Below are 22,496 nucleotides of genomic sequence, written 5' to 3' on the forward strand. Positions count from 1 at the left end.
AAACCACGTCGGTGTTCCTTTTACTCGCGAATGAACTCTCTGGAAATCGTAAGGATACATTTTGCTCTGAAGCTTGTCAGGTGATGAGAAAAAATCCGGTGCTCGATATCGTGAAAAATTTGAAAATCGTGAGAAATTGTTCAAAATTCATTTCAGGCGGTTCTCAGAAAACACACAAGCGATCAAAATTAGCTATGCCTCGTTAAATCGGATGCACGTAGCGACGCAATGGTAAAATTTGAAACTTTTAAAGATACCGATCATCGAGCCATTGCGATTACAGACTGCAGTTGTAAAAAAAATAGGTTCCGTGTCATGAAATTATTATTTAAACTATTATATCGAATTCGATTAGGCTTGGATCTGAGCCTCTTGAACCTTTTTTTGTCTTGATATTTTCATTTTTTATACAACAGTGCGACTTGTTTGAAATGATTTCACGGGTAGCGAAGTGCTTGTAGATAAACATCGGGAATTTTGAGTAAACAAAGGCGATACGGGCCGAGTAACGAGGACTTTGAAAAGCTCCGAGGCAAGCGAGTTTTCTTCTTATCTTCTTATCGTTAGTCCTATTTCTTGTTCGCATTTTGTTTCATTCCGGGAATATTTATATGAGAATGATAATTATTACCTGCGAAGTTGTGTACACTGATACTGTACGTGAACGTTTCTCATCTCTTCTCCGGAGTTTTGTTTCATCGGTTGATCGTATAACTCGGGGCGAGTTTTTTGCTCCTTCATGGAAGTTTGAATTATATGTATAAATGGAAAGTGAGTTCTCGGTTCTTTAGGGTACAAATCCCCTCCGGGCAGGACCGAGTGGATGATAAAAAGTGGCCAATGACCAAGGCAGCTGCCGATCTTGCCAGTGAGCTAGATCTTGCCTAGAGGGCACATTTTTCAAACCTAACCTCGACCACAATTCAATCTAGACCGTACGTTTCCTCCCTCTGTTTTACTTCAAATATCAATTACCATCTTTCTCGTCTTCTAGTGTATTTGTTTTATCTTTATCTTTCTGTTGTATCAGAGGTTACGTCGGATTGTTTTTTAAATTCTCTGTTTATGATCGAGTACCTTTTTTTTGCTCCTCGCGAGTGTTTTTTTTTTTTTTTCGATACACACTTTTTGATACAAGGTTACTTATGAAATTTTTCACAATTTAAGGAATTTCGTGAGTCAAGAAGCATCACAGATTTATCAAATTCACGAATTCTCAAGCTACGAATATTTCTCTAAATGTAGGTATAAGAAAAAAAAACCGAAATTACAATATAGAGTCCAGATATCGATTTTTAACTTAAAATTACTTTAGAATGATGAAAAATTTGATAAATTCGATTTCATTCTATGATTGATTATTTTATTGAATAAAAATATTATATAAAGTGTCACTGAGACACTTTTTTTAATCACGTTTACATTTGCAGGATTGCAGGTATTGATTTTTATTAAAAAAAAAAAAAAAATAGCCATAGCAAATTCACTACCGACTATAAAAAATCTGGTCCACTGCACTTGTGGAAGATACTCTTCCCGATAAAATGAGCCATTGTGGAGTAAAATCGAACGAATCTATATTTAAACGGTAATTTCGAACAGCAAATACGTATTTGTATTTTTATTCAGTATAAAAACAGACCCTCCATTAGCCGCATGAATTATAATTTATCTGTATCATTTGTCTACATTTTTTCATAAAAATGCAACACGCGAACTTCATTTTTTCGTTTAAATCAAGTTTTGCAGCCTTGATCTTGACACGTGAATGCAAAGAATGTTTGAATAATTTCTCGTCATTACCACGATAATAAAGTTACGTGATAAAGTTTACGAAGATTCAGAAAAGGACAAGTAATTCATATAACAGTATTAGGAATCACTTACGGCTCCTATCGGGATTGAATGAGACGAAATTTTGGGCCGGGGAAAATGTCTTATACTTTGAATTTCAATTTTGTAAGCTAATCGGCATAAACGTTGACCTTAGCGGAATGCCGGTATTACAAATTCTGTATTAGCAGTGTAGTTTGTCTTGGTATACACGTCATAACCGTACCACAAACTGTCCCATAAAAGTATGACACGACCGAAATGAGGATCACTTGAAATTTTGAAGCGTATAATATTGATTCTAGTTTTTTCCAACCTGGTCACGCACGCATTAGCATATAAGAGCGTAAATGTGAGGGATTTTTGGGTAACTATATTATACGTCAGAAGCATGAGAAACTTTTTCTTCTCTTTTTCAAATCTAAACGCAAACATTGCCTGCACGTGGATTATTGCCGCATATTCCGTAAATATTATAATACCTACACGCATCGTGTTTGCTTCGCATTGCCCGGCTTGAAACATTTTTATTTATTTTTTTTTCTTCTTCATTTTCTTCTTCTCGTAATCCAGTATTTGAAATCCGTATACGACATAAAATGTGAATGTGGTTGACGAACGGCGAGGTTTCGGGCTGCTCGTAACTACGAGTCTGACGATGAACGGGACGAATACAAAACAGGGTTATAACTGATTGTGAGGAGCCTGGTTTCCTAAACTCGAAACGAGACAGAAGTTTTCGAGTACCTACGAGGGAAAATAAACGAAGCCGAGTTTCGGAAAGTCTGGCATTGTAACAAAGGCGAATTGTGCTTTTTTATGGACAGCTGTAAGGGGTTCGCTTTTGCCGAGTGAAAAGGAGACCTGAATACTTGAATATATGTATATTGGAATTTCATACTCTCTTCATTCGGCTTCACGGAGAATATAACAAGTTGCGCTGTGGAGTGAAAGCTCGGCCAGATACGCTTGAATTCCGGATCCCTCTGAACGTCGGATTTTAACTGATTTGCTTATTTCGTCACGCGCAATCGGGTCCAACAGTTTTTGGTATACCAGATATGAAATTAACCTTGATCGCCGTCACTTCTCTTCAACGTTCCGACAATGTCCACTTTCGCAATGAGTCAATGCACGCCTCTTTGGTGATCGGAATTAATAGATATCTATATGACGCGATCTGCCGATATGTAGTTGAAAGTAGAGCGATATTGTGTTTGAGAAAATATAGTAAAATCTTACAAATTGTGTTCTCAGTAAAACTGAAACATTTTTATTTCGGCCTGTAACCGGAATTTTACCGATAAGCGAAGCAGTTTACCGATCTTTCCTCTCTTCTTCTTTAACAAAATTTTATTTCAACACCGTTGAAGCGAATTTTCAGCTTTGATTCACAGCAAAGTCACAGAAACGCGTTTGAAAAATGTGCAACAAGATTAGGGGTTATCAAATTAGAATATTAACCCACTTTCAAGTTCTAAGTAGAGTTTTGAACGTGAATTGTTATTCGTGCGATGAAAATCGATCCGCATTCGGAGTACAGCGTCACTTGAATAAGCGAACGAGTTCGATAAATCGAAATGACGAATACGTCAATTGTATGGAATGAAAATTCGAATAAAAATTACACACAGTGTGCCAAAATTAATGAATTCGGGTTCGGTCTAGTAGTTTTTATGAAATTTCCACTAACTGGTTCAGATCTACGGCTTTATAAACCAAGTAATGTTCGACCTCCGAATAAACTTTGCAAATTCTGTTAATTTTTCGAGAAAATTGCTAACAATAAGAACTGAGTGATTAACGTATGATCCAAAATTACACTTTGACGAGTACCTTGCATTGTAAAGGACGCGATCAATTTTTGGGCTCAAGTCGACAAGTGAAAACTGTGCAGGGATATCGCACGCGTGTGCAAATCAATAATAACAAGAGAAAAGAAAACACGACTTTAAAGAAACGCGTTGTTCGATATTTCATGTAGCCCCGTTTTTGCTTTCGTACACGCGTTACTTTTGCGCTCATTGCAATGGCAAAAAAAAAGCAAACATCGACACGTTAAATCCGATCAACCGAAGTATACCTACATATATTACGCATACCTCTTACACCCAAGCAAAATTAACGGCGATGGCGAAATTGGTTGTACGTATAAAATGCGCGTACAAGTTATACATTGCCGAAATCAACAATTGCAGGTGAAAGTGATTATGTCGAGGGCGAAATGATTAATGATAAAATTGTTGGTCCAACTTGGTTGTACCGAGTTACAATCCTTGATCGAACGATGTAACTACCTAGACTCGGAACGAGCATGCCTTTTTAACAACTAGCGCTTCTCTATGTCTACGCAATTTTTTGATCCGTCGTACGATAAGATCAACAGAGGCTTTCTGGTACAAATCGACGCAAGTATTCGATTTCAATCGCGAATATACACGTTACGCAACGCTCGGTACTGCGTAGAAATTATACCTCGAAGTACATGCGATTTCACGTTCGGTACATTTGAGTTTGCAGACCGCGGGCAAACCTTGAAAATCTCTATGCTGCTATCCTGGAAACGTAATTTTACACGTTCTCATTGTTTATAAATTTGTATACCGTGCAGCTTGTTACGAAAAAAACGCTCTGAATCTAATTAATATTTAACGTTTTTGTTCCTCGACAAATCACTTCATTTGTTCGAGCAACAACGGCTGAATGCTCGCGTAACACGATTTTTGTATTATAATGTTAATAACCGAAAGACCTTCTCGTTTCCTGGCGAACCGGTGATGCTCGTTTGGGTATCGATAAGAACTTTGTATCCGAAGCATAATTCTCGTTGAACTAATTCACTTTTTTTTCCTTCATCACGTGAATTTTTCTCAAACCTTGCCAGTAGAATTAGTGGGTAATACTTTCTGTGCATTGTTTGAGATTTTATGAATTCAATTGTTTGGAAAATAATATACTTGTTTTTGTTTTCAACTAAAGGCAACTCAAAAAATACAGGGTCATTTATCGGTTGTTGAGCACGCGACTAACGCTACTGATTTTATCTGTTACTCATATTTAAGCAGCTCTCGCTCGCTCACGGCTCGAGTGTTCAATAACCGATAAATGACCCTGCAGGTTGTAGAAAAGAAACATATAGTGACGAAAAAGTTTTGGTCTTATTAGCACTTGTCAAATTACAAAATTTGCACTCCGTAAACGGCGGGATTTAAAATTCTGCAATAATTCACAGGAAGATTTTTTTTTTACCAGTGCCTCTTAGTGCACTTTAAAAAAATGATAGTCAAATGGGCATCGTTATGATAATTCTGCGAATACTGTTGGAACCGTAAGGAAATAACTGTAATATAGTTGTCTATACTGTATTTTTTTTTTTTGTTGTTTTGCATTTTCAACATAAGAACGAACATAAAAGCTCATAATATAATATCTCTCTGAATAGATATTTTTCGGCCCATACACCACGTGATTCCTTGACATTTACATATCTTGTGTAAGAAAGTATAGTCACATCAGTTTCTTCGCGGAACTTGCAAAAATAATTTTATCTTATGGTTTGACAGATAGACTGGCTTTATTTTAAGATACATAATCATACATTAATTTTTGTCGACCATGGAAGATTGGATTCAGTCCGCCATTTTGAACAAAGGTACAGACAGTCCTTGTTTCGCTAATACTCGGTTTTTGTTAGCTCTAACGTGAAGATACGTTATTATCACACATTACATTCGTGTAAGACCGTGCTCGCGATTATTTTGTAAGATTCTGTGAAGAAACTGGAATAAGTGTTTTTTTTCTTTGTTTGTTTGTTTGTTTGTTTTTTTTTTTTTCTCTACATTTGATATTGACATGTATGGGAAACAGTCACGTGTTGCAATGCACTTATTCGACGTGAGCTAAAAATCCTATGCTACAGTATGATTTTTCGTACAGCAATAAATAATGTTCGACCTCCTTGAAGTAAAAAAAAAAAGAAAGTAATATTCCCCTAATTTGAAACAGTCTATAGCCCAGTATACATAACGCAAGCACATGAGAAACCACGCGCACAATCCATGAAATCGATTAACAGTAAAGTTTCATGGCAAAAAACGCCGGTTTCTTATACGTGCATAAAGTATAATAAGAGTATTTGAAAAAAATAATTAGTCCACATTTTTTGATTTCGGTTAAAACTGATAGTCGCAAAAGTTGTGGACAATAGAGTTTCACCGTCTTTCAACATCTCGTATTTGCTTCAAACGTTGTTAAAAATTCGTTAAAATAAAACGTACGGTCAAATTATTTTTCTCTAAACTACTTGAAACGTGAAATAGGAAAATAAAAAAAAAAGACGAAAATTCACCAAATCTCCTTATTCGACCCACAGTCTGAACGGGGGCTAAATCTACTCGAGAGATGTCGTCGAGCGGGGAGTTTTCAACCCTTTCGAGCGGCGAGGCCACCGGCACGGGCGACGATTCATTGCCAAGTTCGAGGGAAGCTACAGCCGAGGCTGTTGGCTCTGGAGGAGGCTACGTTCCCCTGCGCGAGTTCCTCGACAGATTCTCCCTGCCGAGAGTTGTCAGGATCGAAGGCGCTGGGACAAGGCCAATTCTACTCTACAAGCAGCAGCAGCGCTCCCTGAGAGTCACCGCAACCCTGCTGATGCACCGATACCGCCACGACGTCAAAGTTGGACCCGAAATTGTCATCCCCGAAGGATATCCCGGTGAGTCGTCATTTTTTAACGATAAAGTTCGTTCCGCAACGCGGTTTTTGGCATTAGACTCGGTAGAGTGTGAGAAACACCTGCACGGCTACTAGGGGATTGTTAACCCCTTAGTCACGGTGGGATGCTAAGCGTTCCACCACAAAAATTTCAATGTCCTAGCGAAAAACCTCCGAGTAACAAGTCCCGGCACGAATAATCGAATTTTGATGGTTTGATCCAACATCTTGGATATTGAAATGATCAATTTCCGACTTCAAATCCGAGGTCGGATGACAAAATTCAGGTTATGATATCGAGTCTGAAAATGCATGACTGAAAGAGTTAATAATGATTTGTCTTAAAACAACGGTACAAATAACTGCAATTTCGTCACAAATCGTATTTCATACTCTTCAGTCTTTTTCTTCTTTAAGTTTTGATCGGTCGAGCTTCATTGACAAAGTTTAGGTAATACACGGACTGGTTAAAAATTACCATTTTTTGCTGTTGGGTGGATAGTTTAACAAGTTTCCAATAACACCGCTGAAACTTGTGATGAGAGTTTGATATTAACGACTGTATTTGAGTCCTTTGACAACCTAATCGGTCGATCCAAAGTTCAGGTTGATTTGCAAAAAGCATGAGAAAAATTTCCGTTGTATCTATCATGTTTTATACGTCTTTATAAAAGTAAACGCAGATCGATTATTATAAAAAATTCTATAAGCATACGATTGTGTTAAGCGGTGTGACGGCAGCAAATCGCAAGTCGATTCAAAGAGGCAGCCGAGTAAAATGAGATAAGAAACAGCGATTAATCAAAGTCGTAGAAAAATGTAATGACTATACATCGAAATTCAGCTGAAAATATATAAGTATACAAATCGAATTGTCTGAAAAAATAAAGTACAAAACGTGTAACGTGACCGTTAAGGAAACAATGCAGGGATTTATTCGTTTCTTTTTTTTTTTTCACTTCGAACGATGATCATGCGTTTCGAAGACTGTTCCAGCTGGCGTTTCGTACCTGACATCGGATTTTTCAGACTCGATAAATCTTGATCGATTATGCCGAATATCGAGTCCGCGGCGCAAAAAGATGAATGCACGAATAAACGTTGTAACAAAAAAAGGGTAAATAACGAATGCAAGCAATTTATACGGTTGACAGGTGAAAATAGGAAATTTATTTTATTTTTTTTCATCACTTCGGAAGGCTGCTCGATCCGTTTTTATTCGAAAAATTAGCAACGCACCGACATCTTTCCGACGTGTATTATAACGCAACCCCGTACATCCGCATCGAACGAAGAGCGATCGTCGCCCCGCGACTCCGTGTTAAGTAACTGTACAGCAAATCGGGCGGGTATAAAAGTCGTCTTACAGAGGCGGCTGCGAGACAGTTGGAGATGAATAGAGCTGTCGTGTTCAAAAAACTAATACCGTAGAAGGACCATTTATTAACGGTTTATTCGCTCCCGATCCATTCTGCGCCGATCACCGAGAAACGCTCTTTTGGTCCGGCGTGTGTATAAACCAGCTGCCGGTTGCGTAACCTCCTCTATATGATACTTTTTTCAGATCAAATTCCAGATAGCCAAAGCTTCGACAAATAGTAATTACAACGAGCAACGTTTTTGGCCACGTACGGGCCGCACCGAAGGCACGTATTCGATCAAAATCTGGTCGGCAGAAAACCGATCACAAATGAATCGGCCTTTATACAAGACGCGTGTCTCCGTTATGGTGTTTCGTTTGGAAGCTTAACGTTTTTTTTTTTTATCACTAGTTGAAAAACTTCTTGTAAAAACAAACGGCTTTAGACCGGCCATGAGCCAGCCCTTGAACTTTTCGTTCTCACAAGCTGCAGGCTTCAAGTTTATAGAGAGAAAAAAGAATGATATCCAATTCGGATTTGGAACTACAAATTCAGATTCGTGATTAACGCTGAAAATATGATGATTTTTTTTAATTTCGAACCACTGTAATGGGTCCACCGTTGCAAATTTTGCAAGTCTGACCTTGGGTTCGTTATCGGTGCTCCGAAGAACCTTTGAATATCAATTTCTACCAAAATTGAAATATTTTTAGATTCTTTCCACCATATTAGATCACCATTTCTGATTTCGCAATCTGACTTCAGATACGCGGTCAGCCACTCGACGAACCGACGAGTACCGATTTTCATCAAAAAACCAGATGTTTTTAGTTTTTTTTTTCAACTTCTTACAGTCAACTTCAACTTGTATACTCAGCTGCGATATGATTCTGTACTGCCAACCTAACCGACTTGTCCACGAAATTAACCGCCTGACAATTAGAATCACTAACGCCAAGTGTGCTTAACGCACCCCTCGAATCGCAGACACTTATAATCGCCGTTCTGAGGATCCAGCGAAGATGGATTCACATGCTCTGCGCGGCTTGTACACAACCGGTAAATTATAAGTAGGTACCTACTATGTGCGCTTGGTTGTCGCTGTGATTTAACCTAAGTCAACATGCGGCGGTCCAACGAAAGTAGTCGGTAACAGATGCCACGGACGGACAAAAGGACGTGGGAGTAGAATACGGAGGGTTTGCCGTGTAATGAAATATACGCCGAACGGCGGAATGAACAAACGGATAAACGAACAAGCGGCTAACAGCCAGCGAGGAAAAGGAGCGCCGCGCGATCACGATCAAAAGATAAGAGCTGCGTGAAGCCATGCGGACTGCGTCGATTCAGGCTCTGTAATAATTCACGTCCACCTTCCGCGTTTCAACTGAAATCTATCGGCTCCTTATATCCACTCTGTCTGTCTATTTCTTACCCCAGGAGCGTCCAAGCCTCGTTTGCCAGTTCTGCCCACGCGTTTTGACTTGGTCTTTGGCGATTTTTCAATCGTCATTGGGCTAAATTGGTTCAGAAAGGTAAAAATGATGTTGGAACGAGGTTTTCATCGGTGCAGAATTTGAGATCGGCTGTCTGTATAAGTTTTATTCCCACACTACCGTGAGTTACGCTAAGTTTCATTGATAAAGAGCGGAAGTCAATTGTGTGATACGTTAGAGCACTGATCGTGAGTGATAGATTGGACGGAAAACTGACGCCGAGGTGAAGGATCGCTATTTTAAGGTGGTTCTTCCGCTACTCGACTGGCTTACGGTATGTCTCTCTTTTTAAAGACTCAATCAAATAGTACAGTACTTTATGTGAACGAAATTTCAGAGTCAGTTGTCGAAAAAATTAGGTAAATAAACAACTAATAGGCCCTTTGAAATCGTAGAAATATATAGATCACAAAAAATATATTGATAATCGCAACATCCGAAGAAATATTTAATGACAAAGTGATGGGTCAGTAATCATCAAAGATCGGTGATAGTTGAACGGAAGTTGATGATTCACCTTGTACAATATGATCAGTGCGAGAGATTGGTGATTTGTAAATTGCGTATATCGGGTTTAAGGATTCGAGGATTACAAAGCTGCGTCATTCTTGATACTCCAAATAACTTAATTGCATTCCAGTAAATTCTTGTACAAGTTTTCATGTATTACGCAAGATTTAAACTACCTTTGAAACATGTTCCAGTCCAGTATTTCGACCCGTTAGAGAAAATTATAAGCAACTTCATGTGATATCCATATAGATTCGAAGAAATTTAAAAGGATTTCACGTACGTTCACGATGATATTTCCTAGAATATTTCTACGTGATTTCAGATAATTTCATATGATTCTAAGACTTCTCTAAGATTTCAATCTCTTGTATCAGAGGCGACGTTGATGATAATTTTCTCGACAAAGGTATTGCAATTTGAATTGAAAGATTCAAAAGTATTTTTGGGCTTCTTTTGGGAACAGCCCCATCAAAACTGGTCGTGTAAAAAAATTATCTCTTCACAAATGGTAAATTTTACAGTAAATGCTCGCTAAAAAAATTGTAATTCGAGTATTGCCGTGCAACAATTAATACAAATGTCTGATGGTCAAATAATGAAAGAGAGTTTCAAAGCAAGAGATTGTTGTGCTATCAGACTGAAAAATTACGTCTATTAGAAAGTAATTGAATTTGCCTTTTCGAAGTCACCTTAGAAGTTAACTCATCCCCATTTTCTTATCGAAAAAGGGATCTTTGTTCGCGACCATCGCTACTACAGGTTCGTCTAAGTTGCTATGAAAATGCCCATGGTATCAACAGCAGTTGCATGTGTTTTATGCGTGTGCACACACGCACGCGCGTATCTATAAATAGAGGAGGAAAGTATGAGGTAAGGTGAGCGAGCGTGTCGTGAATTATAATTTAATATCAGAACGAGCATTGTCGACTCGCGTGTACGTTGATACAGTGAATTCCCAAGACTCGGCATCACTATATATCTTCCCTTAGCAATTCGCTGTTTAGCCGCGTGGAAGTACGTGGTAGGTGGTCAGTGACATATGGGTAAAGGATAAGGGGGATAAGCCACCATATTACCATCGCGTTTACACCGACGCTCACGCAGGCGATTACATGGATATGTACGCGGGGTGGTGAATGCCTGAATGACAATGAATGAAACGTAAATCACTCGAGGCGGCCCCGGAAGTGGGTGTTCGAATTATATTTGTTTCTACATGTTTCTGTGAACACCGTTCAGAAACCCATTCATTCCTATAACATATTTCTCGTTCAATCAATTTATTACGCACTGCCATGTGACCGAGAAAAATTTGCGTTTTTTATTTTTTCGATCGATACATCTTGTCCTAAACTTTTGTACTGTATTATACAATCGTGCTGGTTTGATTCGGACTTCTGACTACAGTTTTAATGGAGTCGATTAGGCAAGGATACGTATTTTTAGGCTTATTTTGGTACGCGACAGTTGCACATTTAAGATATGTCGAATCCACGTATTCGCAAGCTACCAATTTTTTTTCTAAAAGTTTAGGGAAATGAGAATACAAAAATTGTAAACTAGAGCCTAATGTCGACTTTTCATTCGAATCTGTTGAAATGATTGATATTCGTTCGATGGAAAGTAAAATTTAATACAAAATTTATGGGAAAAGAAATATGCATACAAAGAAGAATTTCTACAAAATGTGGAAAACGTCGTGCTTATTTTCGTTGACCAATTGACCGATCACAATAGTGTCAATTGCAATAAAGTTCAACAAAATTTGGCGAGGCAACGAGATTTATTGTGTATACTTGTACTGTATATTCTTACTTTCATTGAATAACTTCAAATTATAGTTTGGATCATCGGGGTGATTGATATTTTGTACTTTTCCCGAAAATGCAGTTCATTCGAAAAAGTAGGACCGTTGAAAAATCATTCGTCGCGATAACGTCTTTTTCATATTTTAATAGATCGTCGCGTAAGATGATTGTATCAATGAAGAAAGAAACGAGTCCGTGTTGCATGCCCGCATTTAAGTAAATTGTCCAAGCAGTTGAGAAAGTTGTTCGTTTCTTCTCGAGTTTAACTCCCCGTTTAAACGTTTATAGCACAGTCTAGAATCTAGATGTTCCTTATAAACATTACTCTACCTTCGCAGTGTTTGCAAAAGGGATCGACGACTTCACCGCAAGTGCGAAATGTTGTCTCCTGACCAGAGACAACAATTTCTCTGTGTGAACGCGACGCGTGGATGTAAGAAAAAATGGGACAAGGAGGAGAAAAAGATACCATGACCTTACCCACCGTTTCCTAAACACTTTCCACGGGCGCTATAATACACATAACTGCATACATGAAAGTCTACTACATGCGATGAATCTTATCGTCCGGGGCTCTTCTATCGGGTGTTCTAGGCACTTTATGTTCGTACTTACATTAGCTAGACTTGGGCATTGCTGGAGCATTCCCTTATCTTTATTGCAGGTATTAGGATAGCGGCGGGATGCTCCGACCGGCTATCAGGCTTTTCTATTTTCGTTTCATGTGCACTAGGGTGGGTCAAAAAAATCAAGTATTTTTTTTTTTTTTTTGTGGATCCGACACACGAAAACTAGTTCCTAGGTACCTCTAGAAAGTACTCACCAAGTACGAGCTCTTAATATTAACGGGAAGATTATGCTCATCATAGTTTTCCATTTTCAATTTAGTATCATATAAAATTTTTTTTCTCCCGACATGTTAAATGATATTTCTTAAATAAAAGCCTTCTTCTAAATGGTTGGATTAATGAAAAAAGTATAAGAGACCATTTTTGTAGAGCGTTCAATTTCCTAATAATAGTAATATTGACTTTGCGATTGGTTAAACGATTTATTGTTGATAAGATATGACCATTTTTATATGATACTAAATTGAAAATGGAAAACTATGATGAGCATAATCTTCCCGTTAATATTAGGAGCTCATACTTGGTGAGTACTTTCTAGAGGTACCTAGGAACTAGTTTTCGTGTGTCGGATCCAAAAAAAAAAAAAAATACTTGATTTTTTTTTGACCCACCCTAATGTGCACGCTTTTCTTTAACTATCCAACTTTAAGACCTACCGTTTTAAACGGTCCAATTTCAAGATCTTCTCTCAATTCAATAGTAAGAATGTTGCATTTGTGTTTCCTATCGTTACCGCAGACTTTCCAAATAGAATTCTTCAATCGTTTTCAACTTTATATTACTATCGGTCCCATTCATTTTCAAAGTAAAAAATCCCGAGTTTGAAACGCGAGTAAAAATCCGGATGTAGGTTACCCGATTTGGCCAAAGGTTAAAGATTTTTTGCCACGTCTCGCGGCGAGTGTTTTAAACGGCGGGCCCTAGTCAGCTTCCGTATTACAAGTCCGTGGAGGGAAGCTAGGTTCAACAAATCTACTGGAAACAAGCGACGAAGCCTCCGCATAACGCACGCAACTTATATACGAACCAGAGTTCGCCTGGAGTCCGGAAATTTGCATTACCAGAGCGATTTACCTCCCTAGGTTGATTCAACGTCAGACCTCGACAGGTCACCAGGCGTGACGTCGACTCGCAACAGATAGACCAGTTTGCCAGGTACTTATCCAAGTTCACGTGTATAACAGAAGTTTGCCCAAGGCAATTCACCGCCGTTGCAGAGATCGCTTTAATGACGCACGCACATCTCCCACGTCAAATAACCCGGACGGTATTCACCTCTGATTGTGAGGCCTGTATTCTCCCCTCGTCTCGGTCAGGCTGACTGTAATTCTCGTCCAATTCAATTCGCCGATATATTCGTGCGTGAGGGATGAGACGAAAAATATAAGAAACTTCCGATCCGAGTTGTAATTTACAAAGAACAGTCGAGACCGGATACTTTTCCGAAATTTTCTTCCGTCTACCGATTGTAAGACGAGTGACGCGAATGGAAATGAAATTCTTTTTGTCATTTTACCATCTGCTTACGTTTTTAATTTAATTGAACTCGTAATCCAAAATTTTTACTGGAAATATCGGAGTATCGCTTGGAAGTATTTCACTCAGCCTTTCTTTTTTTCGCACAATTTTTAATAACCAAGTTCATTAATTCGTACGCTTTTTTTCGCATGTTTATTTAGCTAATTTGCAAATAGTGCAACGTACGATAGAATATTAATTTATGCTCTTGAACTTGAATCATGATTGAAATTTCTTACTATACGCTTTACACATGGACGAACAAAATTATTCACGAAGATTTAATAATAGACACGATCACATACACGCGCACAGGGAAAAAACCGCACACAATATATGAATGGTGAATTATTCTCTACTCGCGGTAATGGGATAATGTCGTGTGGTCGTTAATCATAGAGATAGCGGATAATTGAATAATTTGAAACGGCGAGATCGTGGCTGCTCTACAATTTGATCGTAGATATACCATAAAGGAGGAATGAAAGGTGCAAATTCTTTACGCTGGTTTGATCACGCCATCTGAAAGTGGTGCTGCAATAGCTGCTCGTAGTATAATATACGATTGATGCAAATCAAGGGCAGAATATTGTGCAGAGAGACAGGTGTAAAATTAAGCGTGCACGCGCTTCGGTCTAGAACTTGGTCGAAGCCTCGTGACTGTTCGGACTTTGACCTATTTGATATCTAGGATAATCTGCACTCGCCAATGATATTAATAGCAAAATTGAAATTACAATAAAATGCCATAAATCAGGTTCCAGACAAAAGTAATTGTGAAACTTAGCTCGATCGGGCTTACGGTAGAGCCGTGATAAAGCGAGTGTTTCAAAGTTTCAGTGAAACTAACCTAGTCAGATATAACTGTGGAAAAAGTCTCCGTGTTACGCGAAGAAATTTAAAAACAGTTAATAAAACCATTTTAAACCATTAAAAACCAAATTGCATTACTCCACCATTTTTTCGTCGAAGAAACCACAGCTTGTCCGATTTTGATAAACAATACTTTGTCTTATTTGAAAATGAATTCTGCGCAAATTTTCTGAGTTAGATTTTGGTTAGCAATAATAATATGTATTGCTTGCTGAATCACATATTTATCATCTGAAAATTATAAGGATTGTAAATATCGTGTTTTACCGACGTGCTCGATAAAAAATCCATCTCAGACGATTTACAGGGAATTCATGTGGGCATATAAAATTAGCTATGTTTTATTAGAATCGTAAAAACTATATATTGATTTTTCCGTTTGCCTATGATGTTGTCATTAACTCGATGTTTAGACAGTTGAGATTTAGTGTTTTACATTTTTTTTTTCCACCCACCAGGACTTTTTGTTACTAGATTTAATTTTATCAGCGTCAATTGCACGCTTTAAACATTTGTTTCATCATGTTTTTGCTTACAAACATTTTTGCCTTGATTAAAGGTTGAAAGTAGACTTGACTTATAGATCGAATTCACTTTGCCATTCTTACAGTAAAATGGTAAAAATATCTTTAAGAATAGATCAGTAACGATCAACGTAATTTTGAATGCTAATACATTTACGATTCGGTTTACCGGAGTTTATTGGTTTTGCCACTTTTTACGATCTTTCAAATTCTTTGACATTCTTATTCGGCAAACTTGCGAGTTATTTTTTTTTTTTTGGTAAAATTCTATGCCAGTAACTGTAATAAACATAATTGGATGCAATAACTGGATAGTATAAAGTTACTTTCACTATCGTGTGTTTACTCAAATAATTTACCAGAACGCGGCAGCATCAGTGTTACTACATTTTTACGGCCTACATCCCGTTACTAAATTACACACTCGTCCTAACTATGTCAGGTAGTTATTATTCCAGGTTCTAACGGAAATTCTTAGTCGACACAGTAATCAAGTCAACAAAATATTTCTCACTGTGCAAATCAATCTGCGTGTCTCATCAAAATATCCTTTTAAAAGTCTGCGAATTATGACTACAATCTGTTAAGAATAAAAATCGAAGAAATATTAAAAGAAATTCTTCGTGGATTACAGTTTTCTTCACAGGATTTGCATCTTTTGGAAAGAATTTTACAGATTTTACTACACATTTTCCACCGTAAATATATATTTTTTTTTGAAATATTGTTATCGTGAAATTCAAATCTTATGTGTATTCGGATTTTTTCCGTCATATGCGAAAACATGGAGTTCGTTTGAAGGTATATTTGCATTGATTCTTACCGTTGCTGAAAACTCTTCGATTAACTGTATGTAATGAGTAGATATGTACTAAAAACTCATTAATACAAATAATGTTATGAAATTCGACTGAATCCATTTTCGTATCAGTTGTCGAGACGCGTGAATTAATCTGACGATTTGGTTTTACCGACTTTTAGTTTTTGTCAACAAGTCAACTATTCGTATGTAGAAAAATTACAATTATATCAATGTTTTGGATAGGTTTGAATTTGCTGGTGTGGATTTTTGATATAATATGACCGAGAACTGAAAAGCATCATCATATTTCAGAGCAATTTATGTATAATTAGAATCACGTATATGAAAAGTAAGATTAAAGTTAAAAAGAACCTCAAAGATCCTGGAAAAGAAATGTGAAAATACGTCTAAATTGTTAATTGCGAATGCATAAACTCGCAGCCAAAGTTGAGAAAAACTTCATTCAACGGGCTCTTAACACTGGTGTGAAACATTCTCTGGCGGTTTTTTTTGTCTTCCAAAGAAAAATTTGCAGTATCGACCATGATTATTTGTGCAGTTCAAAAGTTAATATGTTTAGCAAAAGCGCGTTGAAAATTGGTTACAGGCTCAGCGATGGGTGAAAACGACGTTGAAACCACGAGAATACAACGGAAGTGGTTTCGCTCGGTTCCTTCAATGCATAAACCCTTGATTTACAGCCAGATACGCGGAGCTCAGCCCTTCGGTTCTCCTCGCGCGTCGTAGCGCACGCACATGCGCAGAAGCGAGCGCGTATCGCGATTCTCAGCCGGCGCACCTGACGCCTGCGCGCCGAGCGCAGCGCCTGTAGGAGAGCGCGGCGTGTTAAAATCGCGTCGAATGCTCGAGCAGATTCGCATATAAATCCTCGCCGTTTCTCCGGTCTCTAAGAGCGCGCGGCGCACGAAATCGAAAGTCTCTCGGCATCCAGGCGGACTTTTACGAGGATCGCTGGTAGGGAAAAGGACGCCCAGCCCCGGCCGATGAGCCAAAGCGGACGCAATGAGCGAGCAGGGTTTGAGTTACGATCGGCCGAGCTGCGCTGCATTTTCACCTGTATTCGGTACCGATTTGCATCTATATCGAATGCCCCTCTAGCTGCAGTGCTTGCTACGGACGGCGTTCCATCACCCGCGGAGTCTCGGCGGAGCTATTTCTCGGCCCGTTGCACAACTTGATTCTCAAGCTGCTCGCCTTCTTCCTATAACTCCGAACTTCTTCTGGGTGGCCGAAACAGTTTCCCGATCATCGAGTCGTCTTACTTCTATTCGCCCCAAGGCGCGCACTGATATTCTCGCTATCAGATGGTAAACCACTTTTTTAATCGATCGCTGCGATGCTCGCGATCGGACAAATTCAGGCGGTCATGTTGGTGAGTCGAAATTCAATATCTTTTCGTTGATTTCAAAACGATATGGTCGAACATTGAGATTTTAATAGATTTATGTAATGGAAAACTGTGGGCGAAATACTCAAATTGCAAAACAAAAGTTTTTTTCCAGATATAGATTGTCCGTTTTAAATCTCTTTCAAAGATAGTTCAAAATCTAGCAGATTCGTTCGATTTTATTTCACAACGGCTTATTTTCTTGGAAAAACTATTTATCGCAAATTAACTGGAACAGATTTTCTTCTGTTCGTCAATTTGATATTTCAAACATTATGAAGTCATTTGAAACAAAAAGTCGAGATCTAATCCTTACACTTCGTTAGTTTTTTTTTTTTTTTTTTTGCTGCATATTTTGGAAAATCTTCGCTTCACACAAATATACGGATTTGATAAATCCCTAAAGTGTGACTTGTGATCAATAAGGGAAACCGTATTGATTTTTGAATTATCAATCTCCTTTGTTGCTCCTGGTCGCCAATACTTTTACGCACGTACAAGTGTATTTCGGGATACAATTTTTCGAAAACGATTTGGTATTTTTCGAGTGATTAGTTCAAAAACAATCTCGTGGATGACGATATTTGGCGTGGATTATTCGCCAGAGTATTAAACAGAAGAGGTGTTCGACAGGTGAATTAAACCCTGGTGCAAAACATGGCCACTGTTAAGACCCTGGTACTTTAATTTCGGCTCAAGGTTCAATTTTGGGAACTCGGTGTAGCTGCTAATTATAAGTATATAGTATTTCAAGCAAAACAAAATGATAGTAAAATGAATTGAAGTATGCGTTTATACAGTGGACTAAATTTTCAAGGCTGAGAATTTAGCCCACAAAATTCACCAAAACTAATCGCTTATAGTTAACTCATAATTAAAATCGCATTAAGAACAGTTCCCCGCCCAGTATCAACCAATTTCTGTTTCTTTTTTCCTGTTTGTGTTTATTTTAGGTTCGAACTATCCATTGCGCAAATGGCAAATGAACTTTGCGATAAAATTATTAAAATTATTGTTGGTTTTTGTCAATTTAATCTATCTTACTGCACGATTAGTTTCTTAATGGCACGGAGCTGAGCCATCTTGCAGGGATCAGCTAGCTGTTGTAATGCAGTCGCTCTTGGATGGCGTGCATGAAACGTTTTTTCTCATCTTGGTCTGATCGATCGATCTACGTTATACGTACGTTTTATCCGAGAATGCAGAGTAGCTGTAGTGAATGAATTCCTGAATTGTTGGAAGAGTTTAATTGCACCGCATCTTTTGACGTATACACGCATCCTTGGACTAAACGCGTTCGTGATAGTGCAGAAATAGCTTTACCGCATGAAATAAGGTAATCATGATAATAGCGAAAGCGATATTATTAGCAACAGGAACAGGCACAGGAAGAGAAATATAGAAATAGCAGTGGCAATGGCGATGACATCATCAGCCGTATCATTATTATAATGGCGATTGCAGTAGGCATAGAAGAGGAAATAGCAGACTGAAAACGGCTTTATTCATAGAAGTCTCGTAGTTGAATAAATAACCGTAAAAGTAACATCGATAACTAATTAAAGGCAATAGCGATAGGACATATGTTGGCAGTAGGCAGTAATATCTCGAAAAACGAGTATCTCTCAAAGTATAATAATTGCAATGACGATTATAAATCTGAATTAAACATTTGAGATGTCGAAATAACGGATTCGACGAAATTTGGTATCCGGAGGTTTTTGAAAACGCTGATTACGTGTCTGAACTTGAAACGAACTCTCAAACAACGGGTCGAGTTATTCCGAATTTCTGAATTTTTATTTCACATTCGTAATCAGTGACCTCAATAACTCCCACCACGGGTACCAAAATTTCTCCCAAACCGAGTATAACTTTTTCCATTTCTCGTTCGCCGTAATGGTTCCGCAATTCGAAATTTCCGAATTTTGAACCTATAGATTCATGGTACGGCGAAACGTATACATCGAATTCACTCAAACCACCACGTTTTCCATTTTTTATGCGCAACACCGCTAAGAAAATGATTGTCAAGAAGTTACTGGACATCTTGTATGGTATAAAATTGGAAATTGATCTGTCTGAAACTATTTTCTAAATAACGCAAAGCTCACGAGCATCGAGCACTGAATACCTACTCGAGCCTTTTAAGCCATGTGAGACTTTGCTCACGTACAGGCAGCGGAGGCTGTCAGAAGCTGGCATGCAAACGTCACATATTAAATTACATTCTTAACAAGCCATGCTAATATATTAAGTCAGTGCGTTGATTAAATGTAGCTGTGTTGGGTAACACAATAAGAGGATCATCATGCGCTCTTATGCGACTCGGTACGCGCATGCATTTACACGTGGGCATGTACATACATAAATACATACATATTATACACATGCACATTATGCGCGGCGGGCCGCTTCGGCCCCCATGCTAATTATTCTAACCAACCCGAGCAATTTGTCGGGTACGATAACGTATATTTAATAGGAGATGGCTTATGCCCTGAAGGTATTTACATCTGTTGCGAATACGCCCGAGAAATAACCTGCGTTATGCATCCAGACGCGGTTCTCTCACCCGGTTAGCACGACTTAACACATAAACGAATGCTATATGACTCTCCGGAACCCTGCGGAATATAATTTGTATCAAATCCAGCTGCACCGTTTCTTACCTGCCCAGCATATTTCCAGCCAAAAGGGACGATTTCGAGATTCCATGAAACTAGACATCCGAAGACGAATTTTTTATCCGCCATTCCGATGACCCTGGAATGTTGTTCGAACTCATCGACTACAAAACTTTTCTCACTTTTTGCTAAATCCGGGTGAAATTTGTTGAAAATAGATTGATACAGATTAAGATGTTGAATATTTCGCCGAAATTTGAGCGTACCGAATGCGCAAAGTCTTTTCAAACTTGTATCACCTTACGTTTCAGGCGGTATTTTCTTTGTTTTTAATATAGCCCAAATCCTGTAAAATCTATAAAGTTATCGTGATTTGGGTTAAAATCGTACCGCGAACTACGATAGTCGTGAAAAATTATCAACTGCAATGCGATGAATCGTTCGCAATTCGGCGAATGTTCCATGAGAGTTAACTGTACGTGTTGATTCACTCCAAACTACGGGTTGAAAAATTTGTAGAAATCCTTTTGTTCAGCATCGAGATTCAAAATGGTGGCCAAGTCTACCGCCAACGTCCGTTTGTTTTAAATTTTGGCGTAGCAGCTCAGTCCTAAGTACGCAATAAAAAGCTTTACCTCCCGGTGGAACTGCGGCCGCTAAAACGGCTCAGGAGCAGGAATTGCCTGTAGTTGTTGCGCAACTCAGCCGCACCTTTAATGTTCTACATAATAATTTATTTACCGAGCACACTGAGCAGCTCGTAGCGCAGAGGCTCGTTCTGCGGTAAGGCGTCGGTTCGTTCGGTTTGTGAAGTTGTGCAAAAAGTCATCCGAGCGGCAGGCATGCCACGCGTAAACATGCCTCCATATTCCGTCATTTTCTTCATCCGAGGCCGGCTGAAATGGTCCGTGATTCACGCCAAACTACGCACAACTTGTGTAGGAACTTGATTGGACCTTGGATCGCACCGAGGGTTCCACAATTTTCAGGATTTCATTTAAGGAGACACTTTCGGAAACCGGAATTGCTCGACAAGATAAATTACACGAGTCCAAAACATGGCATCGTTAGATTGTCAAAGTTACAAGTTATATCCCGGTTCATTTAAAACCCGGGAAAATCAACTGGCCACTGTCTAAACGGACTTTAACGCGGATATCTCAGAAGTAAATCTGTATGAAGAGACGGTACCGTTGTGGCCGAGGAAATAGGCGAAAAAGAATCTAAGTTAATTAAGAAGCCTCCGTCTAGTTGGCTTCTCTCATATTTATTCGACGCTGTGATGTAAGAAAAGACTGGCCAATTTGATACTGGGAGACAATGGTTGACCTACAGACAAAGGAGTCCGCTCCTCCGGTGCTCACGTCCACAAGGACAGCAACTTCTTTTGACTCTTTGGAAGAGGAGATCGAAGCTGGCGCGATGGTTCCCGCTTCAAGAACGCGGTGGCAGCTAAGGGTTGCGCAAAAACTGATTCTGCCCGAGAAATACTCGGAACTAGGTTGTGAGTATAATTATCGACCGAGACTTGAAATACCCGAAGATCAACGGTGACCTCGAACTTCGATTTTTCCTTTGACGCTAACCGATCTTCCAAAGTTACAGATATTTATATAATTGTTCGATGACCTTTAATTATCGGTTAGTTTTTGGGCGATTTTCGAGGATTAATCGGAAACGTCTTCTTCACCTTTTACTGGGCACTGCTTCTTCTTTCCAAGTTCTATTCCGCCCTGCTTCAGCCATCGATCGATTTTTAAGATCGTATTACGTGGTGAAAAAAAACTACCTACGCATCATGATATTCATAATATACTCAACGATGTTGGGTCTCGCTCTAACGACACTTCTTCCGGTTATATTCACGTAAATTATTTGGGCGTGGAGTGTTTTGGCCAGGTTTAATAATACCCCGCTTCTTGGCACGAGGTCTTCAGCGTTTGTAATCGTGAAAGAGAAAAACGAATCGATTAATGGACCGAAGTTAGGCAACTTCAATTTACTTTGGTCACGCCCTATGTCATGGCAAAGGGAGTGGTTATGGTAATTCGTGCATTACATTCGTCGATCGTGACTCGTGCAAAGGTACCATAATGTTTGTAACACAGGCACGAAATCTATACGGTCCCGTATCATTCCCACAACTTTTTATCCCTGTCGGCTATTTCACCCTGAAGTGCACGAAGTTTCATAGATTATTTCTGATGGAGAAAAAGCACCCTGTTCGCGGCCCCAATTTTTTCTTTTCCGTTAACAAAAAATAAATGTAACGTATCCTTCCATTTTCATAAGATCTTGCACACAGAATTCTTGTCCGTTGATTCCTGCAGCAATCCGAGGTCAAATATATAAACGAATCGTCTGTCCTGAATACTTAAAGTCACGTGTCAT

At 38.8% G+C, this 22,496-nt stretch overlaps 1 protein-coding gene across 2 annotated transcripts in view; it reads left to right on the forward strand.

Moving 5' to 3' along the window:
• LOC124214220 (uncharacterized) overlaps nt 1–22,496 on the forward strand; it is a 53,804-nt gene that overhangs the window by 7,131 nt on the left and 24,177 nt on the right. For both annotated transcript variants that reach the window (XM_046616398.2, XM_046616397.2), the window contains exon 2: nt 6,206–6,547. In XM_046616398.2, coding sequence (XP_046472354.1) covers nt 6,235–6,547 — 313 coding nt within the window. In that variant the 5' untranslated portion in view covers nt 6,206–6,234. The remainder of the gene's footprint in view (nt 1–6,205; nt 6,548–22,496) is intronic.

This window comes from Neodiprion pinetum, chromosome 3, assembly GCF_021155775.2.
Source record: "Neodiprion pinetum isolate iyNeoPine1 chromosome 3, iyNeoPine1.2, whole genome shotgun sequence".
In the NCBI taxonomy this organism is placed as follows: domain Eukaryota; kingdom Metazoa; phylum Arthropoda; class Insecta; order Hymenoptera; family Diprionidae; genus Neodiprion; species Neodiprion pinetum.